Source organism: Artemia sp. Qi Xiang Cuo, chromosome 15 (assembly GCF_049724085.1).
Source record: "Artemia sp. Qi Xiang Cuo chromosome 15, ASM4972408v1, whole genome shotgun sequence".
Lineage (NCBI taxonomy): Eukaryota > Metazoa > Arthropoda > Branchiopoda > Anostraca > Artemiidae > Artemia > Artemia sp. Qi Xiang Cuo.
In genome coordinates this window covers 45,559,097-45,581,354 of record NC_142808.1, presented here as the reverse complement: position 1 = coordinate 45,581,354, position 22,258 = coordinate 45,559,097, and the positions used below count along the sequence as shown (strand labels likewise).

Below are 22,258 nucleotides of genomic sequence, written 5' to 3'. Positions count from 1 at the left end.
TAGATGATGTATGGGCTACTGGTGCCCCTGGGCGGAAAGGTGTGGCTGGTTGGTCTTCGATCCCTTCCACGGGGCATTAAAATTCTTAATTTCCGTTCAAGTGAACCCTCTTCCAAGATTCCTTATCGTCTACACAATGTGACTCAGGACAAAATAAAGAAATAACACATCAGCGATACATAACTCTTTACTTAGTCTTTCCTGCTGAACTAACTCTTATCCAGGAATTCTTGAGCGCCAAATATCTCTCTGATAAGCTCATCCCTATTTGGTAATATTTCTATCTGAGAATTAAGGTAGTTTTATTTGTTTTAGTTTGTTTTATGTTCTTTTATCAAATATTACATCGTTTGTCGTTATGTATTGTTTATTTTTGTTGTTTTGTTTCATACTCTCACTAAATAATTAGGTCATGATCTGCCCTTGGTTGTTCTAAGAATTTTCTAGGGGCTTGTTAATTTTTCTGTTTCACTAGGATCGTGTAATGTTTTTCTTTGTAATTTGCATTTTCTTTGCAGAGTCATCTGTTGATTTAAAATCTCATTTTAACTCGTAAACGCTAAGCTACTCCAAATAGTCTATGACAGTAAAATTTCATAAAAATCCGTCGAAACGACTTTTTTTTACTGGGACAGCTGCGTCTCCAACCGGAATTGCTTCTATTGATCTGGCTTAAATTTTGGGGGAAATTAGAAATAAATTTAAAGCCTATTCTTCCGAAATTGAAAAAAAAATATATCAATTTTAATCCATAGTCTATATGTTAATGTTTTTTTTTCCCAATGCTTTGAGAACGACTCCTGAAAAACAAGGGCCGTTCAGTTGAAATTAGACGTTTTTTAAAGCACTATAAAACTTTAGCGTACAGATCACGGGGTTGAGGAGAGTGCAGTCTCCCTTATACCTCAAATAGTTTTCTGTTTTTTTCTGTGTATTTCAATGTCACTCTTTACTTTCGTGTGATCTTTTTTGTGATCTTTATTTAAATCATGCCTAGGCCTCTCCGAGATACAAAGGGGACCACCACCCCCATATACTCCCTATATGTTGCTTTAAAAATACATAAATCAATTATATTAGCATTTGCAATCCTGAGAGACCATAGAATTTAAGTTCTTTCCTTGAATTTCAAAATATACACAACAAACCTTACAAAAAAGATCTTTATTCAGATTTAGACTAAAAATCAAATTTAAGGCATAAATTTATATGTTTTATCCCATTAAATATATGTTTTACTTCGCATTTCCGGCTCTTTCTTTAAAAAAATTTCCAAGTAATTCACGTGAAGCATCCAAAAGGTATATTGTCCTAGTTATTTTTTAATAAATAATGTGATGACTGATAAATGTTCGTCAAGAGGACGACCCGAAAAACACAAATTTACAATTGTTGAAAATGATAAGACGTTTGAACAATGAAAAAAAAAATTCCAACCACCTGGACCATCAAACACGACAAGACCAAGAGGCCGACCCGAAAAACGCAAATTCACGACTGTTGCAAACGATTAACCTGGACGATCAAACGTAACAAGACCAATCCGATCAGCTAAAGCAAAGGCCATTGGAAACTGTCTGAGGTAATGATAAACAAAAAGAAGAACAAAGAAATATGCAGTCAGGAGGCAAGAGACAGTAAAAATACCAACGAATCCAAAACAAAAATTAAGAACAAAAAAAACCTTCGGTTAGAAGACAAACGACAGCGAAAATCACAACAGATCAAAAACTAAAATGAAGCACAAAGAAAATGCAGTTAGAACACATGCGACAACGAGTCAAAACCAAAATGAAGCACAAAAAAATATTCAGCTAGAAGACCAGCAAAAGCTTGTCAAAGTGCTTATACAAGATGATAAATGAATCCGCACAGCTAATGCAAAAGGCATGAAAAAAGTGTCTGAGGTAATGATGAACATAAATGAAACACAACTAGACATGCGATTAGGTGACATGCATAACAACGAATCACAAATGAAAATTACAGAAAATAAAATCTGCGGTTAGAAAATAAGCAACAGTGAGAGTCAGTACGAATCGCAAAAGAATACAGTTATTATAAAATGTATACTTTTCTGGAGGATTAACAGGAAGGAGGAATTGAAACTATGCCAGAATTTCTTAATTCAATTTAAATGGCTGATTTGACACCTTATGACTTAAAACCAAAGAATAGCGGGATAATTATACTAATGCGTAATTTAAGAATCACATATGTGTTCATTCAGAGTTCAGTGTTCATTCAGAGTTCATGGTGAAAAGACCTGTTTTGGATTCAAACCTATTGCAAAGGATTATATCAATGCAGACGAAAAAAATAGCTTTCTCCTGGATTATAAACAAACCTGTGTGGCAAGTTTATCTTTAATGAACTTAATTTACTATTAGTCAGCGCTCGTCGCCTGACCATCACGTGTACTTCACGTGTGTTGGTTTAAATTATTTTTGAAGTGAATTATAACGAGATGAGCGTTTCCGAGCTTTTGTATTCACCGCTGTTGAACTTTGTTTTTGAAAATTTAAGTGGTGTTGATGAAGCCGTTATTTTACGGAAAGGAGTGGACTTTTTTAAAGACTTGGAAACTGTTAAGTCAGAGAAAGCAAAGCTATGGAGTTTTGTGAATTAAAATGATCCCCCTGTCAGAAGGGGCACTAATGCAATTCTCAGTCACCTGCAAGATATTATAGACTTTATGAAGAAATGTGATGCCGATGGAAAACAGCTCCCTTGTTTTGTCATTAAAAGGCCAACAGAAGTCCCTGTTATCTCTGCTACAGCGTTTACACACGTCACAGCCAAGCTTACGAGCCTTGAGCAAGCGATTTCGCTAGTTTCTACTATGATTGATTCGTGCAATCTGAACTTTCCTCAAATACCTGTGATTAGCCAACCTGCTTCGTGTGATTCGCATACTACAATTTTGATCTCCGATCCCTCACCTGAGCATGGTAACCCGCTAAAGCGAAAATCAGTAATAGACTCAATTTCTGGTCATCAGCTGGTGTCTAGAGTGCAAGCGACTAAAAAGCGGTGGACGGTGAAAATTGAGAAATCTGCAGCTGAAGATTTTTGCAAATCAGCAAAGGAAGCTCTACCTGGTTCTAGTGTGAAAGTTTTATCTAAAAAACACACTGGTGTTATTCGAGAAGTCCCGTTTGATTTTGACCTTGAAATTTTACGGAACGAGTTTGGTATAATCGGGTCTAGTCGATTTGGAACAAGCAAATCGGTTAAGCTTGAATTTGCAGACTCGATTACTAAAGGATCATTTCTGCGAAACGGTGTGAAGATTGGGTATGAAAACTTCCGTGTTTGTGATTTCAAGGAATTGCCAAAGTGTTGCTTCAAGTGTCGTTCCCCTGGGCACTTGGAAAGTGCATGTACTAGTAGCACTCCCAAGTGCGCTCGTTGTGCTGGACCTTATTTATCTACGAACAGTGATCGTTGTACGGAATCTCTGAAATGTGCCAATTGTGGAGGATCTCATCCTTCTTACAGCCTACGATGCCCTGTGATTAAGAAGATCACTGATAAGGTCTATTCTCAGAAATGAATCCGGACATAAGTATAGTCTCATTTAATATTAATGGAACGAGAGGCGAGGACTTTTTTATTGATGGTCTGTATGTTAATTACGACGTTGTTTGTCTCCAAGAACATTTACTGACTGCCTTTAGCGAAAATTCTCTGAGACGAAGCAGTGATCACGTTCTTTTTGTGCGTCCAGCTAAAATTACGCGTGGCCGCCCTTCTGGCGGCTTAGCATGTGTTTTTAAGAAAAATGTTTCTGGTGCCGAGTCCTGTGCTTTTCCAATCAGATGACACTTTTCTTGCGGTGCGTCTTGGTAATATTGTATTAATTAATGTGTATCTGCCATATAATGACCGTTCCATTCGTTCACTTCAGAATTTCTCTTGTTCTTGTAATGGTCTTAAAACTTTAATTCAAAAAATATCGGATAACGGGTTGCATTTTGTTATTGCTGGTGATTTTAATACCGATCTTTTTTCTGATAATGTAAGGAATGGTCAGCTTTTGGATTCTCTCCCGGGTTATAAAATTGTTCGGAAGTCCCATGATTATACGTATATTCCCCATTCAGATAGTAAATCAGACATTGATCACGTTATTTGTTCTGCAGCTCTTGTCTGCTCGCCAGTTACGGTTCATTTTGACGAGAATGATCTTGATCACCTTCCGCTGTCTTTTTGTTTATCATAGTCTGTTGTTTGTTCTGGGAGTATGTCTAAGAGTCGTAGTGTACGTTCTAAATGGTTTTATAAGCCTGATTGGAATGATGCGAATTTTTCTGTTTATCTTATAACATTGGCTTCACTTCTAAGTACGATTTATGTTCCTTATCAGCTTTTGCAGTGTAGTCAGAATTTTATTTATGCTAAATATGAAATAGAGCGATATTATCATTATATCCTCTCTGCTATGAAAGAAGCTAGAATAATGACTGTCCCAGTAAAACTAATTCAAAAGAATACTCACAATTCTCTTTAGTCGATTGCCCACAACGTTAGGACCTGTAAGTATAGACCAAAACTTCCGTAAAAAATTTTGACTGAGTTTAGTTGGACTAGGTTTGGCAAGTTTTTTCTTATTAAACAGAAAATTAAATTAAAATTTAAGAAGTATCTAAAAAGTGTCCGATATCGAGGGCTTGATTTTCCATCTTCGCCTAAAGATTGGAGGAATGTAATTAATTCAAGTAAAACAGATGATTCTGATGTAAGTAGTAATGCTATTCCACCAAGTTCTTGGCATGCATATTATTCGAAGATTTTCTACGTTTTGAATTATTCTGTTCATACAAAGTTTGGTGAAGCGTTTGTTAAAATTGTCCCTAGATTTCTAAGTCAGCGCTTTGTTTTGCCTATATCGCGTTGTGAAGTTTTGAATGCTTTGAATCATCTTAAGTCGAAATCTATTGATGCTGATGGTATCTCTAAAATGCATCTATCTCCCCAATGTTCTGAACTTGTCACATCTTGCGCTTTTGTTTCAAATATGCTTGGCATCTTCTGTCGTCCCGGAAAGCTTTTTGTGTGGCAGCGTGACTTCAATTTTAAAAAGAGGTAAACCGCCAACAGATTGCTCTTCTTACCGTCCAGTTTCTGTTTCTTGCAATATTAGCAAGGTCTTTGAGTATATTCTTTTATCTAATTTAACTCGAAGTACTTCTTTCTTTGGTGAAAATCAATTAGGTTTCAGACCTGGTGTGGGGTGCCAACATGCTCCTCGTGTCCTTTCTTCTATTCTTCTTTCTAATTCTTCTAAGGGTAAAGGCGTATATCTCTGTACACTTGATCTTTCAAAGGCTTTTGATTCTGTTGTTCATAACCAGCTTTTCTTTTCTTTGGCTTTTTCTGGTGTTAATTTTTTGGTTATTTACCTTCTATGGTTTTGGTATTACAATTCTTACCTCCGCCTGAAATCTTCTCCAGAAACAACTATTAAAGTGCTTCGTGGTGTTAGGCAGGGAGGTGTTTTATCACCAACCCTTTTCAAAATTTGTATTTCTACTGTTCTGGAAAATATCTCAGGCACTAATTTTTCCGGTTCTACTGATATTTGTTACATTGCCTATGCCGATGACATTCTGCTGATTAGTCGTACTAAGTCTGCTCTTTCTGCGATGGTTTGCTCTTCTTACCGTCCAGTTTCTGTTTCTTGCAATATTAGCAAGGTCTTTGAGTATATTCTTTTACCTAATTTAACTCGAAATATTTCTTTCTTTGGTGAAAATCAATTTGGTTTCAGACCTGGTGTGGGGTGCCAACATGCTTATCGTGTCTTTTCTTCTATTCTACTTTCTAATTCTTCTAAGGGTAAAGGCGTATATCTCTGTACACTTGATCTTTCAAAGGCTTTTGATTCTGTTGTTCATAACCAGCTTTTCTTTTCTTTGGCTTTTTCTGGTGTTAATTTTTCGGTTATTTACCCTCTACGGTTTTGGTATTATAATTCTTACCTCCGCCTGAAATCTTCTCCTGAAACAACTATTAAAGTGCTTCGTGGTGTTAGGCAGGGAGGTGTTTTATCACCAACCCTTTTCAAAATTCGTATTTCTACTGTTCTGGAAAATATCTCAGGCACTAATTATTCCGGTTCTACTGATATTTCTTTCATTGCTTATGCTGATGACATTCTGCTGATTAGTCGTACTAAATCAGCTCTTTATGCGACGGTTTCCGTATTTTCTAAGTATTTCCTAAATATTAGTCTATCCCTGAATCCTGACAAGTGTGAATTCTTATCTTATAATCTGTCTTCGTCTACTCCTCTGGTATGTAATGAATTTTCTGTACTTTCTGTCTCTTCCTTTCGGTGGCTTGGTATTACTGTTTCTAATTCTCTAGCTCTCTTTCGTAAACAGATTGCAAATACATTCTTAGACCACACTGGCTATACATGACAAATGAAACTCAGAGAGGAGAGAAAGTAACAAAATGAAAAATAAAATCAAAAAGGGTGAAAAAACGAGGATTTTCCGAGGAAGTCCTGTCCCCTTACAATAGTACTAAGATTTATTATTTCATTCCATAATTCAGCTATTTTCTTTATTTCTGTTTGTCTATACTCCTGCATTTTGCCTATTTTTGCCTTTACTGACTCGATCCATTTGCTGCTTGGTTTTCTCCCATAAGACGAGAGATGGTGTACAAAAGACTTTATTCTATTCACTGTTGCTTCCACTCTCTCCACGCGTTGGAAAATAGGATCATATGGATACACGAGTCTGTTATTTGCTATATCTAACAATACCTTATTAGATTTTAGAAAATTAGCACCGATTATAGCCTCATATGGGAAATTTTTGCATATGATGAAGTTTGTAGGTAAGATTCTGTTATCTTTTGTCACATCTAGACGTATGGAGCCTATCGCTTCTAGTCTATGTCCAGTGACACTATCTAAACTGGGAATAGTGAAATTTTTCCATCGCTCCATATATATTGGCAGCCTATTAAATACATTCGTATCTATTATGTTAACTGACACACCGGAATCTATTAACGCTTTGAAATTAATACTTGCAACACCAAAATTATTTAATATTGGTAATATATCATTATTATCACTAAAAGAAGGTACAATTACTGGAAAGGACCTATAAGAAATACTGGCCTCCAGGGTCCCGGTTAATTTTCTTGGGGGCCTAATTCGTTTTTCTGTGCGCTTATTTGATAGGTTGGGGTTGGACATTGGGGTTTGTTGGGAATTTCACCTACTAGGGAGGTTCCAGTTGATTAACATTTGATTGTCTTGGTTGCCACATATTATTGCGTGGGTTAGAATTTCTTTGACGAAAAATTTCTTTCGTTTATCGAAAAATTTCTTTCGTTCCCCGACGGGAAAAAATATCTTCTGTCATCGCCCGTATTCCTGTTAAATCTAGTTGAAAACACTGTTCGTGAATTATATTGGTACATGTTTTGTCGCGTATTTGGGTTGGGGAACCGATAATTATTTTGTCGGTTGAGGGAAAGATTTGAATAGGGTCGGGGAGGCATGTATTGGGAAGGATTTGCGTAGTCAAATCCTTGTTGGTGTGGGTTGCGGAACGATGGGAAACGCGGGGGTTATTTCTATAACTTCCTGACCCATTGGCATTTATGGTTGTTCTCCCGAAAGAACGGTTATTAAAACTGGCGGTTGCTGGTGTATAGTTGTTTCTCGTACGGCATTCCCTGGCAATATGTCCGTGTTTATTACATGCATAAAATATAATTGGGGGTTTATTTGCGTAGTTTGCCGTGTTTGTGGGTACAAAGCGTACCATTCTTTGCCTGGTAGGGGTTGGAGATCTATTTCAGTTTGGTTTGGGTGAATTATCTCTCGAAAAAAATCCTGGGGAAATTCCTTGTGATCGTCCCGGAGATGAATTTTCTACATTATTTATTCTTGACTTATTGTGGTTTGCCACAATCGAGTCGATTTCGATCATTATCTCTACTTCCTGGACTGCTAGCTCTAATGTTTGAATATTCTTTTATATTAACATTCGGTACAGTTTTGGGCTCAATCCTTGCATGAAAGCATTTAGTGGAATTTTATCATATAAAGGACCAGATTCTTTCCCGTATTTAGCTTCAATAGATACCATTACTTTGTGTAGATATTCTCTAACATTTTGGGTTTCGTCGAAACATACCGTTCCGTGCTTTAATTTGTGTGTTGAACTAATTTCAACAAATCTTTCTTGAAACGCTTTTAGCAATTTTTCTATTGAGTTTATTGGAAGATTTTTGTCTTCCCCTATCGCATTTTCTATTTGTTTTAAGAACGTTAGCGCTTGCCCCTTAAGTCTCATTAACAACATGCCTACTAATGATTTTAAATCTGTTCGAGTTACCTCTACAAATTGAATTAATTGGATAATAAATTCATCTACATCTGAATCTCCGTTATATGGGGGTAGTGACTGTGAAATTTCCCCTGTTTCGGCAATAATTTTTTGCTTTAATAATTGTTCGTTTTGATCTAACGACATATTGATTTGTTTTTTTTATAGGATAAAATTCGGTACTGGTTTTATTTGTTTTGATAGTATTTAAATTTGATACTTATTAATTATATATATTTTCTTTTGCTAAGATTTTCAGGGGATTTAGGCTTAACAAAATATTGCACTTCAAAGCATTCACAAAATATGACACTTCAAAGAATGCACAAGATATCTCACTGTCTCAATGCGTAATATTTCTCAATATTTTCTTGTAGAAGATTTTGTCCTTGTGTTTTAGCTCCTTTAAACAGGCCGCGCCAATTCTAATGGGGGGGGGGTTCAATTCTTAATTCTAATGGGGGGGGGGGTTTCAATTGTTAATTGGCATTATTGATAAGAGAGTTTCGCTCTGGTGCCTTAAGTTAATTCTTGGTATATGAGTTCCCCATTTACTTATTTCTGTGGGTATTTATTAGTTAAACTCTTGGTTGATGATGCACGAATAGCATGCCTGAGTGGAGGCGGAATTTCATGTGTAGGGAGCTTAAATTAGCGGTTCAAAATGGGGAACTATATCAACGGACATACTGAGGCGAAATCGGATTAAAGAGCTTCAGGTTCTCTTTAGAGTGAGCGTAGCCGCAAGGACAAACTATCTTGAGAAATACTAGCATAAAGAGATTGAAAATGAGAAAGTGATTATTTATTTACTCACATATCGATCAGAGCGTCTGTTATATCAAAACACTTGCAGTATATGACACTAGGTTAAAACTGCTCACTGGTAATATAAGTAACGTTCCATACTACTGTCTATTAATTTCACGTAGATTCAAAATGAGTTAATAATTCTCAAAATAACCGATAAGAGACTCCTCATCGACTCTAAACTCCTTCTAGACTGAATAAAGACTCATCCTAGACTGCAATAAAGACTCCCAATAGACTAACTCCAATTTGCTAAGTTCGAAGGAACTATACCCTGCAATTTTGCCGTGGGTTACATTCGGGCGTTGCTTAAAAGCACAGTATACTGATTCTGTTGGTTCTGATTCTTTGTCCTCTATTACTATTGGACAGTGGCGTACCAATCAGCTAGTCGATTTTAATTAACAAATGAAACTCAGAGAGGAGAGAAAGTAAAAAAAATGAAAAATAAAATCAAAAAGGTGAAAAAACGAGGATTTCATCAGCCAGTGGCGAAACCATTAAGATTAAAATATAAGCAAATATTTTGGACAAGGACCTCCGCCAAGGCTTCATCAGTGCTAAACGAAAAAGAAAAAAAAAAAAAAAAAATCTAACCTTTCGAAGTTGACCTTAAAAAGACAGAACAGACACTGAATAAAAACCAGGCATGAATCAATGAAAATGAATTTACCAAGATCATTGGGCAAGGATCTTTCGCATTGCAATAGTTTTAGCTGGTCTACAATTTTAATTTTCATTAGATATTCAAATAGGTTCTTTTAAGTTATTTCGGGTGAAAATATTGAATGAGTCCTTCAAGATTAAACTGTCGTAAATTGGGCTTAATGGAATATCTCCAGTATCTCTATTTATTGCTAAATTTTGGTTCATATATTTTTTTATCTCAATTACCTCTTTAAAAGTTTGTGGTACGACATTTACAGTTGATATTAAGGTTGCCTCGTCAAAAAGAACTAGATGGATCGGATTAACGAAAATATGCAAAGCCAAAGCCGAATCAAAGTTGCCATTGTTATTTTTTAATCTCAGGGACTTATCCATGGGAACATGGACAAGACTCTCTGAGAGATTTTGGGAACATGGACAAGACTCTCTAAGAGATTTTTGGGAACATTGACAAGACTCTCTAAGAGATTTTTCATTTGAACTCTTTTGATTCGAATCTCCAGTTCACAATGGAACTTAAAGTTTTTTTCGCGATGCCTTTCTTGTTAGTATCATTTGTAAGCTCTAAGAATGTCCTTGGATTCTCTATGCGCAAAAAACTAAATCATAATTATCGATGTCTGCATATCTTTTCCCATTCCCCTTCTTCCGTGAAAAAAGCGATATTAATCTCTTTAGTCGTCAGATTTTTAAAAATTTGGTCCCGTAATCATTAATTCTAAATTAAATTATGTAAAGGATATTCTTTTCTGCAATGGTTACCCAATCAAACTCATTGAAAATATAATTGATAGACGATTAAAAAAGATAAAAGAACAAAATAGGGAGCTTGTCCCCCTTGATTCAGTTACATCGGCAATTGAGAAAAAAACTTTCGTCGTTTTACCATACATCCCGAAACTTGGCGATAAACTTGGAAAAATTTTAAAAAAACATAATCTCTCTGTTTCTTTCAAAACCGAACAAAAAGTTGAACACTTTTTCAACTCAAGAAAGGATAAAACAGACCCTGTACTGGGTTGTGGTGTCTACAGAATCCCGTGTTCTTGTGGAAAATTTTACATTGGTAGGACCCATCAACAACTAGGTGAACATTTGCATGAGCACAAAATTTCAATAGATAAGTCCCTGATATTAAAAAATAACAATTACAAATTTGATTCTACTTTGGCTGCGCATATTTCCATAAATCCGACCCATCTAGTTCTGTTTGACAAGGAAACCTTAATATCAACTCTAACTGAAGTACCATAAACTTTTAAAGGGGCAATTAAGATAAAAAAAAATATATGAGCCAAAATTTAGCAATAAATAGAGTTACAGGAGATATTTCAATAAGCCCAATTTACGACAGTTTAATCTTGCAGGACTCATTCAATATTTTCACCCGAAGTAATTTAAAAGAACCTATTTGCATATCTAATGAAAACAAAAATTGTAGACCAGCTAAAATTATTGCAAGACGAAAGATCCTTGCCCAATCATCTTGGTAAATTTATTTTTATTGATTCATGCCTGGTTTTTATTCAGTGAGTGTTCTTTCTTGGTAACGTCAACTTTGAACGTTTGGATTTTCGTTGTTTTTGGCCTCTCATGTTTTTTTTTTTTTTTTTTTTTTTTTTTTTAGCACTGAGGACGACTTGGCGGAGGTCCTTGTCGAAATATTTGCTTATATTTTCATCTTCATGGTTTCGCCACTGGCTGACAAAATCCTCGTTTTTTCACCCTTTTTTGATTTTATTTATTTTGTTACTTTCTCTCCTCTCTGAGTTTCATTTGTAAACAGATTGTTGCTGATTCAGTAAGAAAAATTCAGTTCAGTTATTCAAAAATTGTAGCAAACCGTGGAAAATATAACAGAAGAGCTCTTGGGCGCTTATTCTCGACTTTTTCTGATCATTCTATGCTTTATTTTTCGGGTGTTCATTCTGTTCTTAAGCTAAAGGATTTAAATAAGATTAAAGTTACATATTTCAAATTTGGCAGTTTTCTTCTTTCTCTGCCGCCATGGACTAGAAATCGGTTTCTAGTTAAAAAATTTTATGTTATGGATGTAACTCAAAAGCTCGGTGACCTACACAAAAAGCTTTCTGCTGATGCATTTTGTAATATTGGCCCTGATCACGGTCTTTTACAGTTCTTTTCTTAGTTTAAAATAATTGCTAGTGTTTGTTGAGTACTTTTTTGTTTTTCTTTTTTTTATTATTATGTACTCCACTTGTACTACTTTTTGTTAGTTGTGGGTAATAAATGATTGATTGATTGATTGATATATGTAATCCTGCCGCATGCCGAGTGCAACTCGGGCTCCTAGTACTATATATTATAAATATATTTATTTATATCCATGTAATTTTATTTATATGAGTTGATTTACTTATAATATTTTAATTAACTCAGTTGTTATTCTTGTGGGTATTTGCTACTGTGCTGTTTTTCTATTTTTGCTTTTGCGCTGTTTTCAGTGCCGGAGACAATTTTGATTCCTCCTCCCCCCCTCACCATCACTATCACAATATAAGTAGATTATAGTTTTGATCAAAAACAAATCTCAGTTTAGCGTCCCTCTCAGAGGCTGTGCCCAGGGACAGCCGTCCTCCTTGCTCTCTCCTCTAGCTACGCCACTACCTTCAATCCACTAAGTATAAATGGCTTGTCAAGACATCGTGCTTGTAGTAATATCATTCTTACACCGTCCATGGGTTTTTTAGTATGTCTCTTCACCCCGTAAGTCATTAGAAAGCTTGAATCAGCGATTTATTTGTTAAAATTTAAAGTTAAAAAAATTTAATAAAAACAAATTTAAGTTAAAATTCACCTACCTCAATGAATTAAAAAAAAATGGTAAAACTAACCAAAAAAAAAATGGCAAAACTAACCACACTAAGCTTTAAAGTGCGATATATATCATTAAAAATGAATATACTTTATCTGTTACGAATAAACTAACTTATATGAAAGTTTAGCAGTTAAAAGTTGAGTAAAGAAGATACTCTTTTGGCAGAATTACTCTTTTTAAATTACTCTTGTTAAAATTTACTGTTTTGGCAGAAAAATAAAATGTTAGATGTTATGTAAAAGGAAATAAGCAGAGGGACTTTATACCCTCCTTCGCCTTAAATTTGGCTGAGAATGGCAGTCGTTTATGAATTTTTCTTTTTTTTCAGCCCATTGTCTACCGGTGCATCTACATATCGGTCGCTCTGCTTCTTCGACCTACTCTGCTTGGAGCTATCCTTGACCATAAGAGATTCCCTACTGGAGTAAGTGGAATTCATCAGTTGACTATGTGTCACTTTCTGGGAGGCTGTTATTCTTGGAAGGGGTAAAGGGCTTCTAGGAAGGGGTACAATTTTGATCCGTTATATATTTTGGTCAAAATTCCTGTTTCCGATTCTTATGTTTGTTAAAAACTGCGAGGGGTTTGGACCACAGTTGTCATTCCTGGTTACTAATTTTTTCTCATCAGAATCATTTTATTCATACTACTATTCATACTCTTTTTTTTTTATTTTAATCATTGTATTCAATTTTAGTCAAGAATAACTTTCAATATAAATAGTGCTTGTACTAATTATAGAAAAAAAAAAAAAGAACAACAAAAAAACAAAAAAAGCTTGTCAGTATTCAATAATCTGACGTTTGAAATCACCCTTAATCAAAATTCCAAATTTTAGGCAAACTTTCAAAATGTTTGATGGTTTTTAAGATGTCAATTAAAGGTGAAGTCTGGCTTTTGTAGTTTCTATTTTTAGTTATTTATATCCTAGGATTTAGTTTGAGAATTTTTCTAATGATTCTCCCCATTGACCCGTGGCAAGTTGGGGTTGGATTGCTCTGAAATGGCACCCTTGATTGGCACCTCTCTCTGTCCTCTCTCTCTTTGCTCTCTCCCTTCTCTCTCTCTCTCTCTCTCTCTCTCTCTCTCCCTCTCTATCTCTCTCTCTCTCTCTCTCTCTCTCTCTCTCTTTCTTTCTTCCTCTCCAATTTAATTGAGGATTAAATCCTTTATTGTTTTAATTATTATTCTTCAGTGATACTCAGTCTCGTCTCCTATCTTCGTGGGGTGTTTTATAACTTAATTTAATGGGAAAATTTGAAGTTTAAAAGCTCCAAGTTTAGTGAATGGTTTGCCTGTAGGGGCTTCAAGTCGCGGAATAGTCAGGAAAAGAGGAAATTTTTCCGCTTAAAGTTTCATTTTATTTTTAATAGTAGCCTATTAGGATGACCCAAAATACCTTTGGTGAGTCTTTAAATTGAGGAAACAGATAACTATTCGTATTGCTTTTATTACAGGTTGCATCGAAGAGAAGGGCTCATGCCTTTGATGTGGACCATCATCCAATTTCTTTGTCGAATATACATCGAGAATCTATTTCAGAATCAGTTGCACCAAGAACGCCATCTAAATTAGATTTTCTGCCAACTTTAACTGAAATGGCTAAGAACCCTGGCTTTTTGGAAACGCAACAAAGGTTTGTTTCAATATTATTCATTTGGCATAACGATTGGCTGAGGGGATTCTGTGGGATATTTAGAAAGGGTGCGAGTTTAAAAAATACATTTGAGGGGGGGGGGAGATTTCTCTTAACTCTTTCGATAAAGAAACTTCTTTTTGAAATTTATGGGGCGTTTTCATCCCTCCCCCCAATTTGTGCCCCTGCATTTCGACTCTAGCAGGCAAAAATTTCTCCTTATTCATCATTTTATGACTAGATCAATAAAGTAAAAATACCTTTATCTTGACTTCTCCCTAGTCCCGCACTCAGTACTAGCTAGATTTACGGCTCTGAGGCAACATGAAGTGTTACAGCAACCGTTTATAGGCTTTACTAAGAAAAGTGTTGCGGAAGCAACACTTTGGTCAGGAAACCATTGAGAGATTTATAAGCATTATATTGCTTTGCAGTTACTTGAACCTAAATGCATGTATTTTATGTATCCTTAGTTTGCCGGATCATGAGGGGTTTTGTACAATATTTTGACTTATGTAGGATGATTTCTGTTCGTTTTAAGTTTTAATATTGCTCCTTACTTTCAGTTGAAAACTTTTTTTTATTTTATAATGACACTGGAAAGTGGTTTGCTTGTATGTTTGTCGCTGGTAATGTTATTTAGTGCTGCAATACTAGGCTGATGAAATAAGGATGTCAATAACATCCTCAACACGCTTTTTGTGTGTACAGGGTCCCAAAAATTAGCCCCAACCTCAAAATGGTATTCAAAGCCCTGTTGGCCATCGCAATTTTGAAAATAATATTAAGATTAAATTTGATTTTGTACAATTTTATAATATAAATTAAATAATAATATGTACGGGTGTTAGGTGCTCTTCAGATCAGACCTTTCTTGCCCTTTTGGCTTATTTAAGGTAAATTGACATGTTTTAATAGTTTTGTTTTATTCATATCCTCCTGTGAATATAGTTCAAATATTTGTTAGGCTTAGAAGGTTTACCATAATTTGACAACTTTGTGTGTGTTTTTTTATGCTAACAGTATTTTTTTTCTATTTTTTTGGTCTCTTGTTTGTTTTCTGAAGGAAATTATTGCATATCTTAGCCGCACAGGCTCACTAGAGCTTAACGGCAATTCATCTTATATATTTTGTTCATTGTTTTCTTTCCTTAATAAATTTTTCTTTTTCTTCTTTTAATGGAAAGTTTATAATTTCCTTCTTTTTTCCTAATAAATTAGTACTTCTTCTCCATGTAATAACAGTAAGTTCCTAAGTTCCTTCTTTTCTCCCTAATAAATTAGTTCTCCTTCTTCTTCTAATCACAGAAAAAGATGTATAAAAAAAATGAAGCGTTGAAAAGTAAATTAATTCTACATTTTTTATTAATTAATTGTCATTGTAGCATGAAGATCACTTATTTATTTTTTATAAATTTCTAAGGTAATCCTTAAAGACACTCCAAGTCAAAGATAGCATTTAAGCCATTGAAAACAACATTAATTTCTTGAGGCCGAATCAACTAACCCAGATTTAAAATATACTAACCTCATAATCAGGGGCGTAGCTCCAGCATTTTTATTGAGGGGGCAAAAGCGTTCAACATCCAGAGAGTCAAGGGGTATGGGCTATGTAATAGCTTTTTTCCAATTTATTGGGAGGGCAACTGCCCCCCCCCCCCTTGCCACCCCCAAACGACGCCACTGCTCATAATCCATGCTCAAACATATAAACCAGAAAAAAATCCTGAATATTCTTTTTCCCGATGATTGGTGCATTAATATAGTAAACCGCTGTTTATCTTTTTTACCACCTTTTTCTGTTTTTCTTGTAAACTGGCTAATTCATTATGTCGCCGTGAAACTGAAATTTTCCTCTTGGACGTTTTTTAACCTTCATCATTTGGTCACTCATAGAACCATATTTTTTTTTTCAGAATCCCACACACTACACTCCTATTTTTTCTATAATCATCAGGATGTTGATTACCCTCATTTTCATGTCTAAGTGCTTAAATTAAATATATTTTTATTAACTAGAGGATGTTAGAGGGTTAAATCCCCGGGGATGTGTGTGTGGGGTAGGGGGTCTTGGGCTCCCTCTCCCTTCTAAATCCTAAATTATCCTGAACTTCCGGGCATTTCCTATCCAAATTATCAAATCATTTTTTTTATTATTATTCTCCTTTCCTCCTCGAAGAAAACACTGAGTATGTACCTGAGCCCCTCTCCCTTTCAATTTTGATACTCAGCACCTATCGACGAAGGTGATGATTTTCAATATTAGTTTAAGCACACCTGTCCTTGAGAACAAGGGGATGAAAAAAAAAATCCGCTGTATAGTTCATTATAACATTCCATGACGTTCTGAATTTCTGGTGACGCTGTTCAAGCTCTAAACTCCACCAGAACATGAGATTCTGGCAAAGTTCCAAGTTCCAGCAGATATAGATCGTAAGACTCTCTGACAAGGGTCTTATATGTGAAATATTGTGGACAGAGCTCTGACACTGTTATTTCTTTTAATTTTGTTATTTTATTTAGTCAAACAAAAGAATTTCTAATTAAGTAAAGGAAGACACTTAAAATTAATAAGAACATAAATTATCATGTCAATGAGGTGTTTATATTAATAATTCTTATAGTTAATAATTTTACTATAATTATATATAATTTCACTATAAATTATGCTATCCAACATTTTTTCAGGCTTCTTGATTTGCTCACTTGTGGGATCGCAGTCCTTTCAGAATTATCACCATCATTGGAAGCGGTCCTCGTTCAAGTCAATTATTTACCGACGAAGGGAGACATTATCCTCAGCACTAGCTTAAGCACACCTGCCCTTGAGGACAAGGAGATGAACAAGATTTCTGCTGGCACATTAGTTGCCGTTGCAACTGTCTGTTTAAGATTCCTTCGTGATGATGTCAAAAAGACGAGTCAAGTGCTAATTGCTACGTTGCAGATGCTTCTTGCTCAAGCAAAGCTTGTTTGTGATGTTGGTGATTTAACCGGTGAAGAACTGCAAGCATTTAAGCGAGAGCTTGGGGGAGAATTTGTAAGTTTTTTGGCCTTGTATTCATTTGTTATTAGCGCTTCTGTAGGAACAAGAGAGAAGGAGGGTAAGAGAGAGAGGAGGGGAAAAGAAGAAATGAAAGAGAGAATTGTTATTACCGCTTTTAATGTTTTTGACAGATTTGTATAAGTATGAGTAGATTCTGCACAAGAATATAGTAGCCTACTTTAAGAAGGCTACTTTCAAGTAGGCCTGTAGGTAGGCTACTTACAGGCGCTCGTACTTTTTAAGACACTCTCTGGCCATTTAAAACTGGTGGGAAATTCCAAGCCTAAGAATCGTACATAGTTCGTGCAAGACTATCCTAGTCTACACTAACGAACAATCTTGCTAAGTTAAGGGTAAATTTTTATAAATTGCTCTTTCTCCCCTTTCTCGTTTTCTTTTGTTATTTGTTGTGTTTAAATAAGTCCATTTTCTTCCCCCTCAAATGACTGCGGGTAAAATGAATTTAGAAATCACAAGTTCAGAGCTTACAGAAATTCTTGATGTGTTTTGGTCTGTAGGTTGGAGGGGGGCTACAATGGGTGGGTAACAAAGCTCTAAGGACTGTTTAAAAAGTACCATACGTTGCGTGATAAACAATATCAAGTTAAGAAAATAGTTTCAAGGAAATGACTAGAAAAACAGTTCAGCTTGAACAGGTTCCATTCTTCCGTTCCATTTTCCAAAAACCAAATATAGTAGCTTCTTTTTAGTCATTTTCTTTTTTGCGTCTATACGCCAAGGTTTTTAACTTATTTTAACATGTGGGCTATCATTTGATGCCTAACGAATAATCACTCGATGAATAAGACTCCAGAAGGCTCTGTCAAACCTTAATGTACCAGGGACATGAGAATAAAATAATCCCGCCTCCCCATGGACCAATCTTAGGTATATACATATATGGGAGATTGGGAGTTAAACTCTTCTAACATTTTTCTTTTGGGTTAGTACTTTCGGGTAAGTTTTTCGGTTAGTACTACATTTTCTTCAGTGTTGCCATGTTGAAGGCACATTAAAAATGAAATCCGATTCCTTAAATTGCTTAAGTGGAACCTTACTCCACCATATTCATCTTAATTTTTTTTAACTCAATTTTAATTCAAAAGACGTTCGATGCAGGTTCAAGGTTTAATTTTAAAATATCTGTACAAAATAGACATAAATAAAGGGTAAACGCCGGAGACACAAGGTCGAATGACAAAAACCCGTTACATTAATCGGAATAAACCTATTTGACAACAAACAAATAAATAAGAGTTATTCCATGACTCACCAATAGACGGGCTCCCACCCCAAAAACCCGCTGACACCGGGCGAAGAACTGCAGGTTTGCAGTTCTAACACTTAGCGCGCGTCTAGTTTAAAATTAAAGAACGTGTGTGGAAAATCAGCAGAGAAAGAGCGAAAAAAATCATCCTGTAGCTCTAGAAAGTATAAATTTCCTGATTACTATAGCAAAAGAACACTGCCATTAATTGCCTGAAAAAAAAACAGTGATTGAGTGATCAAAATTATGCAAGAATGTAATCCAAAAATCTTGTAACCAAATGGGAATTGGTTACTAATTGGGAAGGAAGAAGAACTCGTGCAGCTATGTTGGCCTCGGGCGGCTTGGGGCTGTAGTGAGTTGTTAGTAGTAGTCGTAGCAATTGAAAAGTAATGTAGGTATCATTTAATAGCTAAAAATCTAAGCTCTGCATTAATTTTTATTATTGAAATCCTTCCAAGACTGAACACTTCAAATTATTAGTTAATTGACTTACCTACAGGAAAATATTTTAAGAAAAAACAATTATGCTATCCTTTTTTGTGGTATTTATCACTTTATTTCACTAATTTTGTTTCTTTTGTTGTTGTATTATTTGTTTCTTTGTTTTGCTTTTTCTGTTTTTTTAGACATTTGAAATGAATTCAGCTCTATTAGAGCTTGTGATAGCCTTTTGAAAACAAATATTATCTTATCTTATCTCTAAATACATGTCAATAGAATCATTGTTTTCTGATTAAAAAAAATTACTTTTCTCATTTAATTTTGACAAATTTCCACTAACCTGTATTTGTTCAATTGCAAACAGTTGCTTGTAGCACCCAATTGATTGTCAAACAGTTCCTGGTGACGAACTGTAAGTAAGGAGCGACCCGGCTCAATAGTAACCGAAACCCTAAAAAACGGAATTTTGATAGCAGTATATACATCAAAAGAATCTATTTTTATGATTTCAAGTATATAAGTTTCATCAAGTTTAGTCTTACCCATCAAAAGTTACGAGATTGAATAATAAGGCAAATCCTGAAAAGATTAGCCTTATTTTTGAAAAAAGGAGAAACACACTCTAAAAGTGATAGAATCTTAATGAAAATCACACCATAAAATTCAGCGTATCAGAAAACCCTACTGTGGAGGTTTCAAGCTCTTATCTGTTAAATTGTGGAATTTTGTATTTTTTTTCAGGGGTGATCGTATCGATCCAGTGGTCCTAGAATATCGTGAGAGGGCTCATTCGAACGGAAATTCAAAGTTCTAGTGCCCTTTTTAAGTGACAAAAAAAAATTGGAGGGCAACTAGGTCCCCTCCGACGCTCCTTTCTTTCCCAAAGTCACCTGATCAAAATTTTGGGATAGCCATTATGCTCAGCATAGTCAAAAATATAAAAAATATGTCTTTGAGGATGACTTTATCCCCCACAGTTCCCTGAGGAAGGGCTGCAAGTTATGAACTTTGCCCATTGTTTACATATAGTACTGGTTATTGGGAAGTATACAGACGTTTTCATGAGTGATTTGTTCTGGTGAGGTGGGGAGGGGGGGGGGGTCGGAGGAGGGGGTTACATTGGAGGATGTTTTCATGGGGGAGGGACATTTCTTTGAAGGGGGTGCCGGATTTCCCAGCATTATTTAAAATACGATCAGAAATTAAATAAAAAAAACAAGTTTTTTCAACTGAAAGTAAGGAGCAACATAAAAACTTTAAACGGACAGAAATTATTACGTATATGAAGGGTTCGTCCCCTAGTCAATACCTCGCTCTTTACGCTAAAGTTTTTTTTGTACTTTCAAAAGAGTTATCGATTCTAATTAAACAGTATTTATGATTCAGGGGTTTGTGATTCGAACCAAATTCGAACTTTAGCGTAAAGAGCGAGGTATTGACTAGGGGCAATTCTCCTCATATACGTAATAATTTTTGTTCGTTTTAAGTTTTAATGTTGCTCCTTACTTTCAGTTGAAACAAACTTTTTTTTATTATTTAATTGAATACTAGACTATATGATACAGGTAGTAAATTGGGCGGTACAATCGTTCGGTTCAGCCTTTTGAGCAAACAGTAAAAATTTCCGCTTGTTTCTTTTCACAATTCAGTGCGGCAACAAGGAGAAAATTAAGAAAATGAAAAAGATATTAACAGTTGTGTAACAACCAAAAGAAAAATCGTTAAAAACCCGGTTTTTAGGTACGAATAAGCCTGAAAATGGAGCCAAGGGATAAATAGTGTTTTTATTTTGATGTCCTTTGAACCAATTTATTGTAAATTTAAATTAAACTACTTTTATTTATACCTTTTAGTTTAATTACTTCTGGTTTAGATGGTATGAAATATGAAACTTTATAATAAAAAAGAAAAGGAACCAAAACTTTACAAAAAACAGAACAAGCAGTTCCATACCGTTCAAGCAAGTAAACTGTGTAGACCCTTCTATCTGAATTTGGAACACTTTTTTCGAACAAGTTGATGAAAATAGTCTCCACAATATACAAATAATTTACATTAATAAGCGGCCCTGACTCTTAACCAGCTACTAATCTTGAAAAAAAATCGCATGATCCTGGACAAAGGGTAGACGAAGGTCTCCAAAGATATATAAGAAGGTATTAAGCGTCAACATTCTTTCGATCATTACAAGAGAGTATACGCTTATTCATGACTGAATGGACCGATCCAAGACCAGCATTTAACGTCTTTTGGATTAAAATTGAGTTTAAAAAAGACTTCTATGGTTGTGTAAGTATTCACTTAAGCAATTTAAAGAATCGGATTTAATTTTTAGTGTGCTTGACACTTTAGTGTAAAAAAGTAAATATTGAATGTGGCACTTTAAAGTAAAATACTTGTGTGTATATTTTTTTTATAAAATCTTTTTAATGTATATTCTTGTTTCTTTTTCAGGGTCTGATTGAAGAAAGCGTTCGCAGGATTACTCAACGAAGAGCTGGTTTGATTTTTGAGGAACATGACAAGAAAGCCGTTTTCCTTCTTACTAGCATCTCTAAGAAGTTACTTTAAAAGAAAAATAAACTTTTTTTTGTAATTTTTTCTGAATAATTAAAGAAAATTCAAATGCTTTCTTTTTCTGATTGTAAAACAAAGTTTGCACTTCGCTTATTTCATAAATATCATATTTTCAAGAATCTCAATTGTTTTCAAACTGTCGCAATTCTTAGGAATAATTTTAACAATTTGTCAACTGCCTTCAAATTTCAAGAATCTTAGCAATTTTAATATTTTCACACGTCTAACACTTTTAATCTTTATATTTTGACAATGCAATTACTTCGCTCTTCTCAGAATCTCTACTTTATTCGAAATTTATAATTCCTGGACCGAATTTAAAAAATCAAAATATCTCAAAAAGTTACTTTAAAAGAAGAACCTTTTTTATATTTTTATTCTGAATAATTAAAAATATTTCAAAATTGTTTTCTAATACAAACTTCATTTGATAAAACCACGATTTCAGGGGAAATTTTGTATTTCTCTTTGGCTCAAAAATATAAAAACAAGAATCGAAGTAGCTTGAATTTATAATGCGTATCTGATGAAGCATATTGGACGATCAGGCTAATTTTCAAGTACTCGGTCGCTCCACTACTTGACAATCTCGGTATGATCCACTAATTAA

At 34.9% G+C, this 22,258-nt stretch overlaps 1 protein-coding gene across 1 annotated transcript; it reads left to right on the top strand.

The window, feature by feature from the left end:
* The first annotated feature begins 2,695 nt into the window (after window positions 1-2,695).
* Window positions 2,696-21,699, top strand: LOC148943731 (uncharacterized). Its single transcript, XM_089101214.1, has 5 exons — window positions 2,696-3,313; window positions 13,007-13,102; window positions 14,136-14,314; window positions 17,003-17,354; window positions 21,526-21,699. The coding sequence occupies exons 1-5, from the start codon at window positions 2,696-2,698 to the stop codon at window positions 21,640-21,642; spliced, it is 1,362 nt and encodes a 453-aa protein (XP_088957340.1). The 3' UTR covers window positions 21,643-21,699.
* The last annotated feature ends 559 nt before the right edge of the window (window positions 21,700-22,258 follow it).